The sequence below is a fragment of the Triturus cristatus genome, chromosome 6 (assembly GCF_964204655.1).
Source record: "Triturus cristatus chromosome 6, aTriCri1.1, whole genome shotgun sequence".
Lineage (NCBI taxonomy): Eukaryota > Metazoa > Chordata > Amphibia > Caudata > Salamandridae > Triturus > Triturus cristatus.
The window spans coordinates 108,329,678-108,352,163 of NC_140589.1; the positions used below are offsets into that span (position 1 = coordinate 108,329,678).

The 22,486-nt window shown below is 45.6% G+C and overlaps 1 protein-coding gene across 3 annotated transcripts in view; it reads right to left on the reverse strand.

The window, feature by feature from the left end:
* The window catches only part of LOC146816467 (uncharacterized), a 589,990-nt gene extending 569,422 nt beyond the window's left edge, over positions 1-20,568 (reverse strand). The window contains exon 1 of one of the 3 annotated variants that reach the window (XM_085610299.1): positions 20,145-20,568. Coding sequence is in view for 2 of the 3 variants with exons in the window: in XM_085610297.1 (XP_085466423.1) it covers positions 20,145-20,369 (225 nt within the window). In the remaining variant the exon portion in view is untranslated. The remainder of the gene's footprint in view (positions 1-20,144) is intronic. The other 2 variants (XM_085610297.1, XM_085610298.1) reach the window with 2 other exon arrangements.
* Between the last annotated feature and the right edge of the window lie 1,918 nt (positions 20,569-22,486).

The window sequence follows — 22,486 nt, forward strand, 5'->3', positions numbered from 1 at the left end:
GCGAGTGGTGCGAGCAGCAAAAGGAATTTTTTTAGAAAGCACAAAAGTCTCTGGTAGCACTTTTAAAACCCCACTTACAAAATGTCTCGCAGCGCATGCGCTGGCTCAGGCGAGACCTAAAAAGTGCTTCTTACTGAGCATGTGTGCTGTGAGCATGGCTGCTGTGAAACACTGGTTCACCTGTAGAAAGAGGGTGCTCCGAAAGAACAAATCTCGCAAAACATGGTCTCTGCACCTGCCAAGCATGGCCACCACTGTGGAGAGGCATGAACTCAGTCCTGTATCTAAAAAAGTCCCACTTCCACTGACATCTTTTTAGTTCTGCAAGATGCATTTTTGAAGTATTTTGCAGACACAGAAAAAGTTTATAACACTTCTAAATAAAAATGCGATGCTGCAGAATGAATATGCTACTTACCAGTATGCATCTGTTCTTGGCATGTAGGGCTGCTGACATTCATATCTGTGCATAGATCGCCGCCTAGTGTTGGGTCCGGATGTTTGCACGTTGTTGTCCTGGAAGAGTCTTCGAAGTATCCTGAGATAGGTGACTCCTCCCCTGGACCACAGTGCGCATGGGCATCCTCTCCATCCTCAGATTGTTTTTCGCCATTGTGGCAGTGATGGAGTAGATACAGAAAGTGATGACCATGCTATACAGTAATTCTGAGAGCTGCAGCTGCTACAGGCGCCGGGGAGGAGGGTGGGCGATATGAATGTCAGCAGCCCTACATGCCAAGAACAGATGCATACTGGTAAGTAGCATATTCAGTTCGAGGCATGTGGGCTGCTGAATTCATATCTGTGCATAGAATACATAGCAGTACCTCCTATTAGCGGCGGCCACCAGTGCCAGCTGCAGCGGTCTGAAAAAGAGTTTTGAGAACAGCCTGTCCTACAGCTGCCTGCTGTTTTGAGTGTACATCTACACAGTAGTGTTTGGTAAATGTATGTATAGTGGACCATGTGGCTGCTCTACATATTTCCTGTAAAGGAATGTTTCCCAGGAAAGCCATGGATGCCCCTAACTTACGTGTTGAGTGGGCTCGTGGGGGAATCGTTAATGTGCGTTTAGCCTTTTGATAGCAAATTTGAATACATTTAACGATCCATCTGGCTATACCTGCTTTGGAGATGGTGTTGCCTTTGTGTTGTGGAGAAAAGGCAACGAAAAGTTGTTTTGTCTTCCTAAAGTGTTTAGTTCTGTCAATATAGTACATGAGGGCCCTCTTTACATCTAGTTTATGGAGCATTCTTTCAGCGACATTTTGTGGATTCTGAAAGAAAACAGGCAGTTCAATAGTTTGATTCAAGTGGAACTGCGATATTACTTTAGGCAGGAATTTGGGGTTGTATGAATGGCTCTTGAATGGTTAGTGCCTGGAGTTCACTAACTCTTCTTAACGAAGTGATTGCGACTAGGAAAGCTACTTTCCAGGAGAGGAATTGAATCTCACATGAGTGGAGAGGTTCGAAGGGTGGACCCATTAGTCTGGTGAGGACCAAGTTGAGGTTCCACACTGGAGCTGGCGGGTGTCTTGGGGGAATTACACGTTTGAGTCCCTCCAAGAAGGCTTTGATGGCAGGCACTCTGAATAAAGAGAGATGCTGCCTGTTCTGGAGATAGGCTGCTATTGCGGTTAAATGGATGCGTATTGAGGTGTATGCCAGATTGCATTGGTATAGGTGTAAGAGGTAACAGATAATGTTTTGAATGGATGAGTCTAGCGGGTTGATGTCATTGTGGGTGCAGTAAATGACAAACCGTTTCCATTTAGCTGCATAGCAAGCTCTGGTAGTGGGTCTCCTGGCCTCCTTGATGATCTCCATACAGTCAGGTGGCAGGTTTAGGTAGCTAAACTCTAAGACTTCAGGAGCCAGATTGCCAGGTTCAGCTGTTGCGGATCTGGGTGCTGAATTTCGCCATGGCTCTGCGTTAGAAGTGCAGGTTTTATCCGCAGCCGTTGATGCAGCACCACGGAAAGTTCCAGAAAGGTGGTGTACCATGGCTGGCGCGCCCATGTAGGAGCAACTAGGATGAGCGTCAGTGAGTGCTGTCGCAGTTTGCGTGCCACCAGCGGTATTAACGGCGCTGGGGGAAAAGCGTACGCAAATCTGCCGGACCAGTTCATCCATATCGCATTGCCCTGCGATTGGGGATGTGGGAACCTGCCGGCAAAGCTTTGGCATTTTGCGTTCGTTTGTGGCGAATAGGTCTATCTCTGGATGACCCCACTGTTGGAAGTACGGTTGGAGTACTGATGGGTGCAGCTCCCACTCGTGCATCTGGTGGCTGTGTCTGCTGAGCAGATCCGCCATCTGGTTGTCCTTGCCCGGGAGGTGTTCCGCCATGAGGAATATGTTCCTTTGAATGGCCCACTACCACATGCTCTGAGCCAGATGAGACAACTGTGGAGAGTGTGTTCCTCCCTGATTTTGTATGTAGTACATGGCAGTCATGTTGTCCGTCCGGATCAACACGACTTTGTTGCACAAGTGTACTTTGAATGCCTTCATTGCCAGGAAGATTGCCATCAGTTCTAGAAGGTTGATGTGCATCTTCCTTTGCTGTGTTGTCCATAGTCCCTGCACTGTGTAATGGAGTACATGAGCTCCCCATCCCTGGAGAGACGCGTCCGCCGTCAGTATTATTTGTGGAACAGGCTCCTGGAACGGTCGGCCCTTGCAAAGGTTTTGTGGATTCCACCAATGCAGAGAGTTGTATGCCCGACCGCTCACCAACACTAGGTCTTTTAATTGCCCGTGAGCCTGATTCCATTGACGTGCTAAGCACTCCTGAAGTGGGCGCATATGTAGTCTCGCGTGCGGGACAATGAAAATGCAGGAGGCCATCATGCCTATCAACTGCATGAACACACTCGCAGGAAGGGAGTGTTGTGGTTTGAACTTTGAGATCAGCAGTTGCATGCCGTTGATCCTCACCAAATTTGGCTGAGCTGTGGCTGCCAGAGTGTCTATGGTGGCGCCCAGGTACTGTTGTACGTGTGCGGGTTGTAGATGTGATTTTGGGTAATTTAGTGAGAATCCCAGACTGTGAAGGAGGTGAATGGTGAGGGACATGTGGCTGGCACATTGCTGGGCTGACTTTGCCTGAACAAGCCAGTCGCCCAGGTAAGGGTAGACGTGAATGTGTCGTCGCCGTAGATGTGCAGCCACTGTAACTAGGCACTTGGTAAAAACCCTGGGCAGCACCCAAGGGGAGGACTTTGAATTGATAGTGCTGTCCCTGAATAGTGAACCTGAGATATTTCCTGTGTGATGGGTGGATGGGTATGTGGAAGTACGCATCTTTGAGGTCTAGTGTGGCGAGGAAGTGTCCCTGTCTGAGCAGTGGGAGAACCTGCTGTAGGGTGAGCATATGAAAATGCTCTGACAGAATGTAGTGGTTGAGGGGTCTGAGGTCTAGTATAGGTCTGAGCGACCCGTCCTTTTTTGGGATTAGGAAGTACAGGGAGTACACCCCTGTCGCCTGCTGGTGGACGGGTACGACCTCTATTGCACCTTTTTGCAGCATACTTAGCACTTCGTTTTGCAATAATGCTAAGTGCTCTGCGGACATAGGACGGTGTTTTGGCGGTATTGTGGGTGGAGTGGAGGTTAATTCGAGACAGTAACCGTGCTGGATAATATCCCTGACCCACCTGTCCGTGGTGATGGCTTTCCACGTGGACAGGAACCGCTGGAGTCTCCCCCCGACAGGTGTTATGTGGTCGCGTCCTCTGCCCTTGGTGCTGGAACCACGATATCCACCTCTGTTGTTTTTGTCGGAGGTGCTCTGTGTGCCCCCTTTATTGTATGGCTGCTGTGACCCCTGTCCTCTAGCTGCTCCCCTATTCCCGGGGCGACGAAAGGAGCCATTACGAAATGTCTGCGTTTGCAGCGCCCCCATTGACTTTGCAGTGTCAGTGTCCTTTTTCATCTTTTCTAAGGTGGTGTCAACTTCTGGTCCGAATAAGTAGTCGGGGTTGACTGGCTGATTCAGGATGTTGTTTTGAATCTCTGGTTTGAATCTGGAGATTCGTAACCAAGCGTGGCGGCGTAACATGACGCTGGTGTTTATCGCCCTCGCGGCTGTGTCGGCAGCATCTAGTGCGCACTTAATGGATGCGTTTGTAAGAAGTTGTCCCTCTCTGATGAGGAGCTCCGCTGCCTCCTTGTATTCGTCTGGCAGATGTTGGAGTAGTGACTCTAGTGTGTCGTAGTGTGAACGATCGTAGCGAGCCAGGAGGGCCTGTGTATTGGCAATGCGCCAGATGTTTGCTGCTTGAGCTGCAATCCTCTTGCCCGAGGTCTCCAGCACTTTGGACTCCTTGTCTGGGGGAGGAGCATCACCTGTTTGCGAGTGTGCTCGTTTGCGAGCGTTAGCAACCACCATGGAGTCCAGAGGTAACTGACCTCTAACGTACATAGGGTCCCCAGGCGCAGGCTTGTATTTTTTTTCAATCCTGGGGTTCAGCACCCGTGCCCTTGGTTGTTTCCTTGAAAATGTCCTTTGCTGGCTTGAGGACACCTTTTAACATGGGCAAAGTCTTGACAGTCCTCTCAGAAGAGGCGAAAGTGTCCACCAGGAAGTCGTCCTCAATTGTGTCAGAGTGGAGTTGCACTCCATGATTGGCTGCAGCACGTTCTATGAGGGCATTGAAGGCAGCAGTGTCCTCTGTGGGAGATGTTTTTGCGCCGTAAAGCTGCGTGTCCTGGGTATCTGTTGCGGTACCCAGGTCTGCAGGGTCATCCCAAGCTTGATCGGGGTCCTGCTGCTCCTCAGGATCTATATCCCTAGGGTAGGTGGTATTATCACCCATGTAATCCTCCATTGCGTCCGTGTCGGAGGGCGTCGGAGAAAAGGACTGGGGATCCGGTTAGGAGGTGTGCAGGCGTTCGTAGAGAACCTGTTCCGACTCTGCTGGCAGTTTCTGCTTTAGAGGGATTCTGTAAGAGTCCAAGGCCCGCTCTGGCGTGGCCTTCCTTTTTCGGAGCATGAGTCTGCCGGTGTCGGCGTCGATGAATTGGGACGGTGAAGGCTCAGTAGGAGAGAGTGTCCAGTAGATGGGGACCTCGTCTGGCGGACACGTGTTCGGATCTCGAACATCTTCGGTGCCGTTGACGGCGGCAAGCCAAAAGTGATGTTGGCTGGTGCCGGAGGTGCCTTTGGAGCCTTTTTCGGGTCGGGGCCCGACGTGGACTGGAGGGCTGCCCGTTCTTTGATGCGTTGCAATGACGCTGCAACTTGTCGCACCGAGAACGCCGAAGGTTCTTTGGTGCCGAGTGGTTCCGTAGAGGTAGGCGTTGACTGCTTCGGAGCCACAGGCTCATCGAGTCGAGGAGAGGTAGTAGCGGTCGACAGAGTCGATGACTTGACCCGTGTCGCTGCCTTTGAAGTGGACTCCGATGTAGCGGCCATCTTAACTTTGGTAGTCGGGGCCGACTGCTTCGGTGCCGAGGCGCTTTTGTGGGACCGACGGCCCTCTTTTTCGGGTCGGTACAGACATCCGCTGCAGCGAGTTCGGCGCCGAAATCCCGTTTAGTGCGATCGGAGCCGATGGACTGTGCTGGTGTCGAAGGAGTGGAGGTCTTCGAGGGCTTCGAGCCGACCACTGCCAGTTTCACTTTAAGTTTCTGAGGAGCTGGTGCGACGACTGGTTTCGGTTTCGTTAAAGGGAAACCAGTCTTTTTCGGCATTAATGGCTCTTGCTGGATGTTCGAGGCCGGGCCTGAAGGCAGGGCCGAAGAACTTTTGGATTGATCTCGGGTAAGGCCCGGAGGCGATCCCTCGACCGGAGCCGTAGAATGACGCACTTTGATAGCCTCCGTTTCGACGGGTAGGCCCTGCTCTTCACCAGAGCTATCTCCTTCGGCCCCAAAGGCCACATCGTAGTCCCCTACCTCGGCGTCGGCTTCTTCCCTGTGAAAAAGCTCTTCATCGGCGTCTTCCGATTGGGAATCGTGTTCGGAAGCAGGGCTGGAGTGTATTTCTTCCACGCTTTCAACATCTTCGTCCTCGGTGCTGAAGATGTTGGCCGGGGCCGGTGCCGATTGCTGCGCTTCTAATCTCGCTGCCCGTCGATTCCGGAGAGTCTTCTTGGATCGGAATCGGGCACAGGCCATACATGTCGATTCTTCATGATCCGGCGAGAGGCATTTGTTGCACACCGGGTGGACGTCGATGTGTGGATATTTGGCGAGGCATAAAGGACACCGCTTGAATGGGGTCCTCGATTCCATCGTCGATGTAATGTCGATGGTCGGATGAAACGGATCCGAAAACTGGAAGAAGTTTCTAAACTAAGTAAGAAAGCTGTCGACACCGAGCGGGAACAGTACCAAAGCAAGCTAAAGGCCTTTTGGCCTTAAACGAAATTTTCCTAACTTGAGCTAAGATAAGCACATCCGAACCCAATGGCGGAAAAAAACAATCTGGGGATGGAGAGGATGCCCATGCGCACTGTGGTCCAGGGGAGGAGTCACCTATCTCAGGATACTTCGAAGACTTCCAGGACAACAACGTGCAAACATCCGGACCCAAAACTAGGTGGCGATCTATGCACAGATATGAATTCAGCAGCCCACATGCCTCGAACCATATGCATTTAAAACCTGCATCAGTGAGTGGGTTTAAAGTTAACCCTTTCGCTGCCAGGCCTTTTCCCCCTCCTGTGCCTGGCGCTTCCCTAGTGGGTGGGTGTCATGACGAGATAGTCTCGTCATGGGCACAGCGCGACTGTGCTCCATGACGAGACCATCTCGTCATGGGCACAGAAGAGGTTAAAGAAGTGAAAATGGATTCAGTTGTTTGCATCAAATGTAAACGTAGTCATTACAGTGACAGTGGCTGATAAATTTGTAAGACAAAGATAACTACACTAATTTATCAGTACAGTAATTCAGATAACAAAAGGATTGGTGACAGGTTAATAGCTTGGAATGGTTCAAATTGGAAGGATGATCAAAATAAAGACTTGTTTGAGAAATGCACCACACAGATATTGGCTAAGATTCCTAATAGTAATGGCAACAAATATTTGGTCCACTCCACTACTGTTCACAGGAGAGTGAAATTGCACTGATCAATGGATTGCAACATAAACATTTGATTATATTCTAAGATTACAATAGTGCTGCAGGTCTGAATGATTTGGCCTGAGGCTTGGCGGGACAGAAAAGGTTCAAGCAAGCCTAGGCCAAGCACAGTATCCCCTTCTCGAAGGGACATTGAGTGCAATACACAAGATGATTTGAGTTGCTGTGTGCAACTAATAGAATAACTTTGATGTGAGCCACGTTTCTTTTTCCTTCTCTTCGGCGTGGCTACGCTGTAGGGGGTCAGTCGCAGCACCACTGTTGGGTCCACTTGCGGACACAGCTGTGGTGATAAGCGTGCATTAAGTGGTACAGTGTTCATTCAGTAAATCATGTGGATATGAATATAGTTGGTATCTGTGAATAGCACATGGCAGTGGGATCCTAACTCCTATCTAAATCTTTACACTTTATTTTGGTTTTAACAAACTTCAGTTAATTGGTTTTGTAAAAGAGATATTTGGAGAGCTGCCTATGGACAGCCATTATTGTACTATGGAAGACATGCCTTACAGAAAGGTTACTGTTTACTGATCAGGCATGATCTTGTATGATACTTTACTGTCTGTGAAAAACTATTCTTCTGACAGAGGTTGCTACTTGAATTTAAATCAGCAATACATTACTTTCTAAAGAGTAATTGTTTCCAACTCTTGTACTTAACTACAATAGTGACATTGGCCAAACTCTGCTGTTCCAATGAGTGTCGTGGGTTTATAGTGGTGTAGTTGAGAAAACACCCTCAGTGAGAGGGGCGGTAATGTTTTCTATGGACTTTTGAGAGCACTCATCTTAAGGATCTGGGTAGTTAATGGCTATTAGTAAGAATCTTTGGAAATGCATTTTATGACTCAGTATAATAAGTGACATTCTGAGATATTGGACTCAAACATACGTTGGGCAAAAAACATAACACTTCTACTGCTAATTTACTATGTTTAGTTTTCAAACTGATTCATGCCACAGGACACCTAGGAGAGTGGAAATAGTACCACCTTCCAAATCAATCACCTACATTTTTTCACAAAAGCCATGTGGGAAATACATCTTGCCCTGCTCTGGAAGTCATACAGGAGTCCAGGTAGAGAAACTGAAGTACTGAATGATGGAAAAGGATTCACAGATCAGGTCGAGAAGGCAGCACTTAAATTCAGCCCATCTGTTCGCCCCGCTGCAGATAAATTCCCACTAAAAATATTCAATAAGGCATCAGCTGTGGCACTCAAAGTAAAATAAATAAGGGTGGTGCTTGATAATGCCCTTGCAATGGCCCTAATTTTGCGACATTGGATGAAAAGATTTGTCATGAGTCATTTGACTTCAGACGACCTGAAATGCATAGTGATGGGTTTTATAATGAACTCTGAGCTGAAGACTGCCAACATACAGTACCTATACATTAAAAGCGGATTACAAAATGCATAAAGTGGGAATGTGACGAGTAGTTTATTACTTGTTTGCATGGGTGGTCATGTATTGTGAGCTCACAAGAATATGGAAGTGCCCAAGTCTTAAACATATGCATCATTTGAGTGTGACAGCATCTTCCATCACAGACATTTCCTTCTACTCTGGTCTCCCCATTCATGCTCCAGCCTACTAGAGAAGCATATGTGGTCTTCGCATGTCTTCTCTCCTACTGTAGGTTATGGAGTTTGAGTCTTGAGCCACTTCAGTTTAAGTTTAGGTCCTTGTTGCAAATCTTGCCTTTTCAGTTCTAGATTGGGTTTATTCATGACATTGTGCGTGCAGTTTGACATCATGCCGCTCAGCGAGACCCATATTGTTTGTTACATAAATGTGCCATTTTTTTCCTCTTACTCCGGTCCAATTAATGCAAAAAAATATGCATTGTAGAAAGTAAATCGATACTTACAGAAGGAAATTAAACAATAAAACCAATTAGTATAACATATGGAGCCAAGACTCCCCATAGTATAATGTGAGGGTGACAGGTGCCCCAAAAAGGTAGAAAGATCACATCTTGAAAATGCTGTTCACAAGCTTGTGAAATCAGTTAAGTGCCATGGAAACTGCACGAGTTTGACATAGCACACTAAGCCTCTGCTAATCCACCACCACCTGGCACCCTTCTGATAACAATAATAATTCGAATTGCGGGTTTAAGATGCCAGATAGTAATCTACAACTTGTACAAACTGTAAAAAACGTTTTTGGAGTCTGTATATACTAATTTCTTTCCATAATTACACCAGTCTATAGAAGAAAAGAAGGCAATGAGGCTTTGGTAGACCTAAGATCTGCTTACAGCAGCCGCACACAGCAGGCCGCATTTGCTTGCAGCCATTTCAACAGGCCTTCTATCCTCTCCTTTAGACATTGCATGTTTTTTCCAAAGACGGTGCCGGTTTTAAAAACATCCCAGTGCCTTACAGTCTAGCCATGCATTCCCGAGGACCAGTTGTTACATTTCCCCCCACAAGCAGAAAACATTCCTTAGCTCACTTGATGACTACAAGCAATCATAATGTACACCGAAGTGAATTTCAATCTTTTTTTTAGCAGTGTGCCTACACAGATGAGGCAGGTTTAAGAGGTTTGCTAGACCGATTCTCCTCTATCATAGATAACCAATAAGGCATTCCTAAAGTTTAAGAGACGTGCCAGCTAACTTTTGTGGGGGCCTTTGAGAGTACGCTCTGTTTGCACTCTTGTTTTTTCCATCTAGTAGTGATGAACAGAAGTAAGAGTAGTAGTGAATAGAACGTGGTAACAGAGAGCAGAAGGCGCTATTTAAGGATTAATACCAGAGAACATGTAATAACGGGGAGGACACTAGTCTATATCAGAATACAGCAACACTGTCAGTGTAGGGCTGCAACGAAGACGTCATAGAATGACTATACGGGTGCACTTAATTTAAACAATGAGTGAACGTGTTTGATTAAAATGAGCCAGGTGCACACCGAAATCATACATGGAAGTTTTAAAATGCCTGATTGGAAGAGAGACCATTGGTCGTGTCACTACATCGAAACAAGCATTGGCCACGCGGCCGTAAAAGTAACGGCCGTGCTGTGGTGAAAGTGATTGCGATCACACGCTCCGTGGTAAGCACGCAAGTGGTGCGCGCGCAGCAGTGATCGCGCTGGAAGGGAGGCAGATGGCGGCTGCGCGCGTGAACGCAAGCTTTAGGTCAGCGAGGTCTGGTAGCACTTTGAAAACCCCAATACTAAATGTCTCGCAGAGCAGCGCATGCGCTGGCTCAGGTGAGACCCAAAAAACAAGTGGTTTCAGCTGAAGCCGCGCATGTCCAGCCTGCAATAAGAGAAACTTAATAAAGTAAATAGTGCTTACAGACTAAACAACAGGTCCCATGTAACAACGGAAGTAAGGGGTCAGTAGCCATGGGAGGTTACAAATGAAGATACGGTCGTACTAAGGAGGGACTAACAAGCCTATTAACGTATCCGAAGGCAGCATTTACAAAAGTCAATGACCCAAGTTAATGAAAAATATGGGTGGAGAGAGGGCGTAGCTTCTCTCCCATACTCTACTGCAGCAGTCTTGCAGAGCGAGCAGCGCATTTGCGCTGCTGCTAGACTCGACCTAAAAATGTGTGTTTTCTTTGTACCCACAGATAACGACCTGAAAATATCAGATCGGCTGGTATGTGTTGCATGAATGAATGACCTTACCACTGAGAATGTAAATCACGAAAGGTATGACCCAAGACTAAAATATACATTCAGTTGAAGGTGCATTCTTTTTGACATTTCTATTTTGAGATCCCCTCTGTTTAGAATCAAGATCTAAAGTGCTCCCCTGAGTCAAGAAGTTCAGCCTGTCCGGATATATCTACGTTCTGGTCGCGGGCACAACAATGAAGTCTAATACGAAGTTATAGTGAGTGAGTCATTTTAAAACAAGACCAAAGTCTTTTCTGATGAGGTACACAGATTAAAGCAGAATTAAGAGTGGGATTCCTCTCAATTTCAATATTTAGTTCCTTGCTAGAAGTGGAGCTAGCCTACAACTAAGTTCTACCTGCCCCAATCAATTTAGAGCTTATCCAAAATTAAGGCTCCCTGTTTTCCATTTTTACAGATAAATACAGACAGAAACTATTTATTTTCTTGTCTGCATTTATTTTTAAATGTGGATAAAAACGGAAATTGGGTGCTTTTTGAGTGATTCTAAATACACTTTGCCATGACTGCCATGTCAAGAACTGTGTGGATTAATAGGTAAGGGTGAATTTTAGTAAAGAGGCTTAAACAGCAGTAGATGTGCACAAGGCGGATACTGAAATGTGCATATTTTTATACAAGTGCATTGATGTATCTTCTGTGGGTGTTCATATCACTGAAATCTGGCAAGCATTCAAGCATGACTGCATATTTATTGATTAAATAAATGTGGAAATATACCAGTTTCAGATTTATTTTTTCCACTAAACCCATAATAAATATGGATAAATACAGACGGAAATGACAAAAAAATAAATACCATAAAACCGGGAGCCCTATTGGGGTGAATGAGGGACTGCAGAATGTTTTACAGTCAGGCTTTAAATAATTCACAAAAGGATTATGGCCCTCACAAATAATGATTGCAGAGAAGCTTTTTGAGAGGCCACCAGCAAAATATGTTGCAGAGGAAGAGAAATCCCAATGACGATGCAGGGCACCGTGTCCGAGTGAAGGATTACCAATGAGGAAGCAGCAGAATAAGGCAGAATCAGCAACTTTTCTTGTGCACAAGCTAGAATGTTGTCCAGTTACCATCTACATTGAGGTATTTCCTATGCAAAGTGGACACAGACAGTTGCACCAGACGGCTAGTGTACTTGTCGCTAGGAGATCTGAGAATCAGAACTTAATGCCCTCGCACACCTGTTAGGGTGTTATGCTTAGTCCTTGGGCACTCCTCATCTGGCCAGCGCTGCAATGCCTGATGGGCCTGGGAGCTTCTTTATCGGAGAACTTTTGATCTGGAGATGCCCTAATGATGAATGCAGGTGAGGGGTTTGCAGTGAGCTTAGTGAGTCAGTGGTGACTGAAATAGGCTCTGGTACCCACAAACAACTGATTTAATGAGAAATGGGTACCCGGACTAGGTAAAAACAGTGATGCTATCTTGTGGTCCTTCGGTACCAGGATAACTACTAGTCGAAAATGGTAACTAGTATCATGAGGTCATCGTGTTTTGTGCCATGTGAGCCCAATCTGCGGGCGGCTCTTCATCAGGACCAAAAGTCAGTTCATCCCCTATCGGGTCTGAGGGTCCCCTTGATAATCGAGGGGGACCTAAAAGGAGAAGCATCCGTAGACACCAATTACAAACATTCTCTCTTCTGGAGCGTTACCGTTAGCAAAAGTCTTGGCCCCTTTTAACAGCGGCAAGATTAGGACGAGTTGTCGTCTCCTCCCTATCCTGGTCCCGAATACGAATCACTGCAACGTGCACCAGAGCATGGATAGCAGGCTCCAATACACTTACTGCACCAGTACACCGAACCTGGGTTCCAAATTATGAGCTGACGTCCCACATGGGCATAGATCACAAGCACTTCCTGTGTTAACAGAACACGAATTACCAACTTGGTTTGCCATATCAGGGTGGGTCCGAATATTGAGATCACTGCCATGCACAGCAGGGATCTCAAAATACGACTCACATCACTCAACAGAAACACCAAGCGTTTATGCCTTATTGCGAACGGCAACACTCCCGACAAGAGAATGTTTGTAATTGGTGTCTACGGATGCTTCTCCTTGTGATGTCCTCAACCTATTTGTGCGAAAGCAGTTTATATTTCCTAATTATAAATCCAATGCCTGCTGCACCCCAAAGCCAAATCAAACAGAGCATAAAACTTACAGAACAAAATGATACAGTAACCGGTCCGGATTAATAACACCCCCCGCCCTGCACTAAATGTCTAAAACTACCCACAGCCCCAATTTAGAGGGCGCCTGTTGGCCAAATCTAACCATTACTATGCACTGGGGTCGGCTAGCAGCGACACCTCTGTTCAGCTGGCAGCCCTCCCACAACTCCAGCAGTTAACGTATGCTCAGTCTTGTGACCCAGTGAGGCTCATCACTTATGTGGCTCCTAAATGGAAAGGAGACCTGACTTCAAACAGTCCATTGCGCCCCAGGCATCATCAGGTCCTGTGTCCAAAGTAGTTTCGATCTACCATTTATCAACCTTTTTTTCAGGGTTCGAGACCCCCGCCCTTTACTTATTCACGAGAGCGGACTCAAAGGCCAACCCCCTGGGGAGAATCTTTCATCCGCAGCGGCTTCTTGCAATTCTAGGGGAGAACAGTCACTCAAGTCCCTGCACCAACGCCGGTCACTCTACTGCCGTCGCCGTTTGGTTGCATGTTCTACTTCAAGCCCATCCCACACCTTCTCCAATGTAGTGAAGTACGACAATTTGCCACTGTCCAGCACTCGGAGCTAAATCGGAAACATCATAATGTACTTAAGATTTTCCACCCGCAATGCAGATCTAATTATCACAACAATTAGAAACTCAGCTAAAAAAAAGTTCTCTAATGTGAATGGCTTGTAGGGACATTTGTAGTTTGATAAAAAATGCCCCTAAATACTTTAGTCAACTAAACGTACTGCATGGTACAACGGAATCTTCAAATTCTTCTTCAATACTATAAACAAACAAATTCATAGGATATTAAAAAAACACCTAGAATTGCCATGAACAAATTACTTCTTGACAAACAACATGAAAAGAGATTAGCATCTGTTTTAGCATGCTAATCCCTTTTGTGATGTAAAATATGATAAATGGTTAACCATAAGAAACGTGACAGGATATGAATGTTAACAGAAAAAGATCCTAGAATACTTTATTTCCAGAGAACACCCCAAGACAAATAGTCAAAAATTATTCTAAACATAGTCCTTAAAGCGAAATCAAAATAGGTAACAATATTTTGCCTATATGAAACAAAAAAGTGATAAACTGTTAACTGGGAAGTATGGAGTACTGATGGAGCATGAGCCTAAACTCTCCTTCAAAATTACGTCTAACCAATGGGCACTTTTAAACCTTCTTTAAAATCAAAAAGCCCTGCCTCGGAATTAAATCGCACAATGTCAGATCCATACTTAAATGCTTTGTAATCGAATGGCACTATACTTCAGCAATTTATAAAACTTTTAGGTAAAACTCCAAAATTAGATATTGAGAAAAAGATTAAACCAGACAGGCAACATTTAATAAGCTCCATACTAAATACAATGCAAGGGGGGACCTGTTATTTTGAAATCAACCCTCAAGAGCAACATCTCCACGATATTCTCACCAACAAGGTATCACATCATATCAGTGGAAGCTCCTCCGCTAAGGCGGAGGAGCATCGCCCCACTGATTGTTGGCAGTGTAAATAAAGGAAAAATAAAATGATAACAATGCGATCATTTTATTTGTTCCTGCTACGGCACCTTTACGGGCGGGGTTGCTCTGCTCACAGAGGAGCAGAGGGAGGAGTGGTGGGCACTCTGTTAGTGTGCATTACTGTTTGGCCAGCCATGCGCACTTTGCATGCTCTCCACTCAGGATTCATTACAGCCTAGGTGGAGAACATGCCCAGGGCCCCAGTCCCCGTCTAAGCACCGAACCATGGCACTCAGACCAACCACACCGCTGCATTGCGATTGGCTTAGGGGAGCCCGAGTGTACTTCCTGTTCCAGCCGGAGCAGAGTGACTACGGAGGAGAGGAGCAGCAAGAATACAAGTCATTTTCTTTACCCCTACATCTTCCACCCCTGATCCGTGCCAGCCGCCACTGCCACATATACAGCACTCCCGGCCCCCTTGAACTACAAGGGTGCCTTATAAAATACTAAGTGATGCAGGCAATGCAGTGGGAGCTATCAGTTTACTAATCAAAATTATATTCGACTGGCAATGGCTCGCTCCGTTTGAGCATTAATTAACTCAAAATGAACAAAATGTTCAATACAAGAATAAAGTTGTCAGTACAAGCTTGCTTGGAAGAATATGCAGACAGATCAAAAATACAATTACTAAAAAGAAGTATAGTGGTTGTATCCAAGACTTCGTGGTGTAATGGGAAGAACAATTTTCCAGCACATGCGTCGTGGGTTTGGATCTGATAAGTTAGCAGAATTGATAACCTCATGTCAAGCATGACAGGAGGAGGGGGGGGGGGCGCCAAATGATCAACTATGGTATAAACTTAACTTCTATATACAAAGAAAAGACCCCCTAGTTCAACGAAAAGGCACTGTGTGTAATGTCCCAATCCTAACCTATATGATCAAGAGGGGGGAAAAGTAAATGAATGCAAAACAAATCTCAACCCCAAACCCATTAATAGCCACTGTGATTTATCTCCATGAGGCTGTTTGTTCCCTCTCATCTATCCTGCCAACACCCTTCTCTAGCCAACTATACTTCCTTACAGCTACATTCTTCGTTTGATTTTAGTCCATGATTCTGAAGCTTTTATTGAGGTAAAGAGCTCTTCTAAAGTTAACAGTTATAGCTTAACAGAGAACAACCTGACTTTAAAATGTACGGTGATCAATATTAGAACCTGGCGAAATGAATGGAAAACACGGATATTGAATTAATTTAGGAATGTTCTGCTTTCATACTAGAGCCACTAGGTTTGTCTACAGCAATTTATCCTCAACCTTGTATAATAATTATTATCCAAATGTCTCACAACTGTTTGTCAAACACCAGTGTGCAAAGTGGCTACATCCTTAGACCTGTTAATGTAATGTTGTTTTATTGATGCCATTATGTTTGCTATCCTTTTGAAAAATTCTAAACTGAAAGTTTGGATGTGAAAAAAGGAGTGCAAGTGTTGCATCACCACATTCTAAACAATTCAAGATAGCTAGTAAATGGGAGAAATAGCTAGTTACAACAAAATTCGTTTTTTAACACAGGCACGTTGTTGGAAGAGCTACAAATTATATAATTCCATTATATCAGACAGGCTTTCGTAAGGAAACTGGCACAACAACGAACATCTTAACATTATCTCTGCTCATAGATGCCACAATTTCAAAGAAAATGTAGCTGCACCTAGTTTTATCGATTTTAGCACCGCCTTCGATAATGTGGACAGATCAAGACTAAGGGCGAAGCTGGGGGACCCCAAATGCTCTCTTAAAAATGATAATGCTCCCCCATACTGATACCGGGGTACAGGTCAAACTTGGCACAGGGACGCATTTGACAAGGAAAGTAAAAACAACGAAGGGCCTCAAACAAGGTTGCGTGATGGCACCCATGTTGTTTAATTTATTCATGGCAGACCTTCTGAAATTACTAAACACCAGCAACTCTCACTGACCCAGGAAGGGGGGCACAGCTCTGTCCAATCTCCTTAATGCGGACGTCGTAATCTTGCTCAGCCACACAGTACTAGGCTTGCAACATCTCAACAGCATGCAGGACTACGCTGAAGCAAATAAGCTGTCAATCAACTTAAAGAAAACTAGAACTATGTCAATTAACAATAAAAGGAAGGCAGAGAGAAGCTGTCAGCTGGGCAGCACACAAATAGACTAAGCGGGGGTCTGTAAGTACCAAGGTGTTTACACAGATAAAGAAGGAACATTTGCCCGACACCTAGAGGAGATTAAAAGAAAGGGGTTGGTGCTAGCATTAACCATGAAAGGTTTCATATCTAAACTACTGGGCCCAACATTAAGTCCTCTACTAAAAGTAGCACAGGCCAAAATTCTTCCCACAATTACTTATGATAGTGAAGCCTTAAGAGGGAGAGATGCAAAACTGTTGGACACAACCTTAGTAAATGCATACAGAACCACCTTTAACCTCCCAAACTACACATACCCAGCACAAATTAGACTGGAATTCGGCCTACTGAAGCAATCATAGGCCAGATACGGCGCATAGATCAGCTGCTGGAACAAAATTAGACTATCGGCCCCCAAAACTCTAAAACTTCTATGGCAAGATCTTCAGCAGAGGGAGGATTCTCCTGCAAGAAGCTATCTTCAGGAGGCTCTAGCATGCACTGGACTCTTGGCAATTTGGAACACGCAGATCCACCATTCAGCCTTTAAGAAATTCGAGTGGAAATCCTTGAAAAAGCTGGCTTTTAGTGGAAGACAAAGCAGCTTTTTCAGTAAGATCGCATGCCTGGATGACTGAACAACTACAAAGTCTTGGCCCCTCAAAAATATTTCAATCTGGGCTACTTGAAACCACAAAAACTAAAAATCTTAAAACTTTGCCGTGGCTTGATCCCATGCACTCAGAACCTTCCACCATTGAAGAGGGAGCCATCTCGAACATCTTGTAGTCTGTGTAAAAATGGCCAGGGCGACATTACCCATTTACTATGCTCCTGTAAGGAGCTGATACAGGAAAGGAGACAGCTGCTAAGAGTCCCTTTAAACCAAAGGAATATTCGCTCAAAGAGTCAAGCAGTTTTGGCATGTTTTGACCCAGCAACACCTCAATTAAACTGTAGACTAGTGAGATTCCTAGAAGCAGCCAAGAAAAAAATGCCATTGAAAGCTTAAACTCCACCTAGGCTAAGGGGAAGCCGCGACTACTGTGCGCACTCTTAACCATGACACGAGACTGCAACCATTTAGGTCAACCTGGGAAACCTCCAGATAAACACTTGGACCGGGTTCTCAATAACTTCTCCTTTTGAATAATAGCACCGCCCAGACAGAGTAATGAAGCCGGACAGAACACATAATGTACATTGAAAACTATATGTATGAAGAACAAAGCAATTTTTATCTTATGGCAATTTAACTGTTATAACCTTTTTAAGGAGCCAAGAATTTTGCAAATATGTAATTATTATCTTATGATTTTATTGTATTATCTGAAACTCGTATTGCAATGGTTTTAACTAACTATGCAAATGTAATAAAATTCAAATTCATTTTTTACCAAAGAGAGGAGCATAAATTTCTCTTAGCTATTAGCCATATGCCCAATAGTGAGAAAAAAGGTTACCACTTCAGTGGTGAACTGTGCAAATATTTCTGTACAGCTCTGGATGACAAAAGATAAAGCATCCCCCAAACAGCACGTTTGTAAATAGAACACGGAAAATAAACAGACTCTCTTGAAACAATGTCAAGGAGAACCAATTTTCAAGATGGTGACTGCGCTTAATAAGATTAGTCTCCTAGACGACACTGGCATTAGGAATAATCAAGTCCCAACTGTTCCTCACCTTTTGGACAAAAAGTGATTAAAAGTCTCACGGTTATCAATAGAAACATTTAAACTTGAGATAAGATATGAAGGTTCAATTAAATTTAATAATATCAAAATATTTTTGCGGATTAGCCACAACTAGTGGTTTAGAACTTAAAACAAATCCTCTGGCGCTAACAAATATTTGTTATAACAGGGCTCTTCAACATGCAGCTAGGTCTGTCCTGCTCTCATATTTTATTCATTTAAGTTGTTATCTTCACTAGTGGCGTTTCAAAATAGCAAGAGCAGCCGTAACTAGAGCAGTCCTCGGTGGTGCTATATTGCAACAAATAACAATAAAACTGTTTGACGAGCTTGAAATAAATCCTCTACGTTATTGTCAGCCTTTAATCCTAACATGTCTGATAACTTCCTGGAATAGACCCATTGGCAATTCCCACAATTTAATACAATGCTGTCCTGCCTACTGCAGTAGCATAAACGCATCAAATGATAATGAGCCTGACATGCACGTTAAGTCGGCTCAAACGACATAATATATAAACAATGTTATTTTGTCCGATTTATCTTAGTCTCTAAACAGTGACAAGCCAGCTGAAGGATGGGTCCAGCTAATCAGAATGTCCGAGACGAACCATTTTTTAGTAGTGCTCCACTGGCTTCCAGAGACACTTTTGTCGAACCTGGAAAACCGTGTACGCCTTTGCGACAATGACTCACGAGTTCGGTGGACATCCCTTCAATCAAAATGAGGCCGCCCACAATACCCAGAAGTGAACTCTGGATGTAAACCAACATACCGTTAAAGGGTTCAAAAGGGCGCTAAAGAAGTCAGTAAACTGGCGAACGGAAAAGAACACGAAAAAGAAAATAGCCAAAGACAAGAGTATTTGATACACAGCATGACAAAAGCCTTGTTAGTATGGACGTGTGCGGAGCTGTCAAACGATTAGTGGCGTGGAAGGCGTAAAACTGCTATTGCTTTAAAAGGGGCCAACGTTTTACATTGTTGATTTAACCAATCTCTAAATCAAAACATGCAAACTATTACGAGTTTTACAAACAGATGCCACGGACAGAAATATTTCAGTTTGAAACTATTGCATTCGATGAATGCCCTTCATTTGTAAACCGTGCAACTGGCGTTTAGGCCGCCTGGTAAAAACCCACGACTTCAAAGCATGCACCTTGCCGTCGAAACATTAATCCCAAGCCGCACCTATCAGGCACGTCGTTTGCAAGAATCGGACCTGGAATCCATAAAAAATATCATCTCCTCACTCTAGGGAACAATTTCAAACTCAAGGCATTAGATTCTTTTACCTTACTTTTCTAATGACGAGAGCAGTATAGTGCCCAGACATAACGTGGCGTGCTACAGAAGTGACGGGTTTTCTGAGTAAGTCTGCTCATGACCCTGATCTTTCTAATAAGGCTCCATTTCCACATTGCCCAGCACAAGCAATACTCTTTCCACCACCTCAGCTGCTGCAAGATGACCCTACCTCCTCCAACATCAACCCTAACTCTGCACCGGTCCCACTGTTTTCTTTTCCCTATGAGCTCTCGAAATCCAATTTTGTTTTACATGTGGCATCTGGTTTAGAGACGCCCCATACAAAACATGACAAAATAAACCTGACCCCACACACACTCACTCATCACGTCTTCATGCACATCCCAAATCAGTGCTCGTCATGCAGTCATTCTGTATCTCCTCTCGAGCCCTCCATCATATCTCTCAGACTCCTCTTCATAATCATATCTTGCAGTACCATCACTCCCCGTGATCTCTGACAGGTCCCTCTCCACCTCCTCCAGGGCACCGCACAGTGCTCGCCCCTTAAACACTCACCCTTCCCGGGATGTCGGACGACAACTCTCTCCTGTAGGATGGCAGCGAGGCCGACGATGTCAACGATCCTACAGACCCGAGCGGCCCCAAAGGAGGCAGCGGTGTCAAAGGCGGCAGAGGCGGCATGGGGGGAATCGGAGGCAGGCTCGGGAGCGGAGGTAAGGGAGGCAGCGGAGGAAGCAGGCCGCGGCTGACATCGGGACTCAAAGGGCGCGGTCGGTACATTGCGCCGCTGGTACGGCAGGGCAAGGGCCCCAGGATAGGAACGAAGCGCCGGGTCCGCGGCCTCTGAGGAGAATCAACGATCGATGGCGACTCCTGACAGAACAACGAACATTCAGGGCTCGACGACTGGCTGTACCAGGTCGCGCGCGAAGCACGAAGGCAACAGGCACGAGCGCTGCAACGGGATAGACCAAAGTGCGCATGTCGAGGTGCGCGCGTGCCCTGACGCGGACGACCTTTCGACGTTCTCACGTATCGTCACCTGCGCACGCTACCAAACAAAACAGCCATCTTAAGGTCAGGATCAACGTGTTGACATTGCATAGTATACAGAAAATGGATCCTTGCCTTTTAGAAATAATTTTACATGAATGCCTGTTCCCAACATGGCTCACAGCGTTTTATGTATTCCCTGAGGAGAAGTATCTCGCTCGACGTAAAACCAGTTCAAGTTAGCTGTCACACTGATATAAGTAGGCGTGGATAATTAATGAAAAAAAAGTGTTTTTTTGGATTGTTTTCTCTGTTTAATACAGCGCGAAGTTAGCTGTTGAGAAACAAAGCGATTTTCTTCTTTTAAGCCCGAGGATATTAATGTAGTATCTTCCCCAGCCCGTTGGGCTCAAAGGGCTTCAGCCCCCGCCCCCCCACCCCCTCGTGTGTCAGCCCGGCTGAGACAGCTTCCAGGGCACCCAGCCGCACCCGAGTACTTCACAGGTCTTTAAAAGACCATTTACTTGCTAACGAGGCTTTGTTATATTTTCACCCCATCTAAGAGCCTGCATCTCCACTCTGCCAATTGCTGGAAGAATCAACCCCCCCAAAATATTTTAGTAGCACCCCTCCCCCCCCCCCACCTCCCCCCCCCTGAAATTGGGCTCTAGTTGGGCCACTGATGCATATAGATTACGGGGCACCACACAGGAGCTGCAGATAAGCATTATTTTATTTCCAGGTGCGGCCCATGCTGGTAACAGCGGTTGAGATGAAGTCGACAGACGATGGCGAGTGAAAATTAAATAAAAAGAAAACCACTTGCCTTGCGCTGTCGATGCTGCGAGCGCAACGTAAGTGTTTTTTATTTAATTTTCCCTGTTCGTAGTCTCTCGACTTCCTCGCCTCCCTGCCTCACCGCTTTTACCTGCACGGGCCGCTCCTGTTATTTTCCAGCATTCACTTACACACTGCGTGTTTTATCCAGCCGTGGCCCGGGCAGGTAAGAGCAGTGGGGTGGTGAGGCCGAGTGGGGGGACTCCGATGGACGATGACGAAGGAAAATTATATATTTATTTAATTTTTCCTCGTGGTCATATGTCGAATCCCCCCCCAACCCTGCCCCACCCCTCTTACCTGCATGGCCCGCTCCTGATTGAATCATACTTCCAAGAACTAAAACCCTAACACCTTCCACCATATGACATAGTTCCATTTCAGGGAACTCCAGAACCACAAGGGTCCTAGTGCGTATAACATCAATATGCTACATCTCCTCCTTTGTTAAATGAAATGGGACAGACATCATTAAAAAACACATCTCAACTAGTCGACGATGCGCTCGCACTGGTCTGCCGGCTTGTGTGATCTGAGGTAATCGAGGTCCACCCTGGTTGGGCAATGCTGAAACAAGCTCAGGGTTTTGAGCCAGACCTGTGAGCAGAGTCGCCTCAATCGCAGTTTCAGGAGTCGACAAGTGTCGAGGTAGGTGTTTAAAATTTGATGTGTCCTGAGTGATGAATTTTCCAGGGCGATGTACCGTCAACATGTGTCCCTTGCACGTCATGACCTGTAGAGGGTCAACAACAAAAGGAGTGCCCATTTTCTGTTTTTGTCTCTGATTGACCAGTACCCGATCTCCATTTGCAAAGATTGTTCTCTTGGCATGGTGGCGCTGATATGCATAAATTAAACATTTTCTTTTCTGAGTCATGTCAGTGTCTCAAACATTGTCAGTATTCACTGATCGATCCGTGCTCCATTGAGGTAGTGTTGTTCTGATGGGTCTCCCAAAAAGCAAGGTGGCTAGACTCTCACCAGTTGTGGAGTGAGGAGTTGATCTATAGGCCCGGAGGCCTGGCACATGGCTTGATTCAGATCGATTCCCTCCATGGACGTTCATA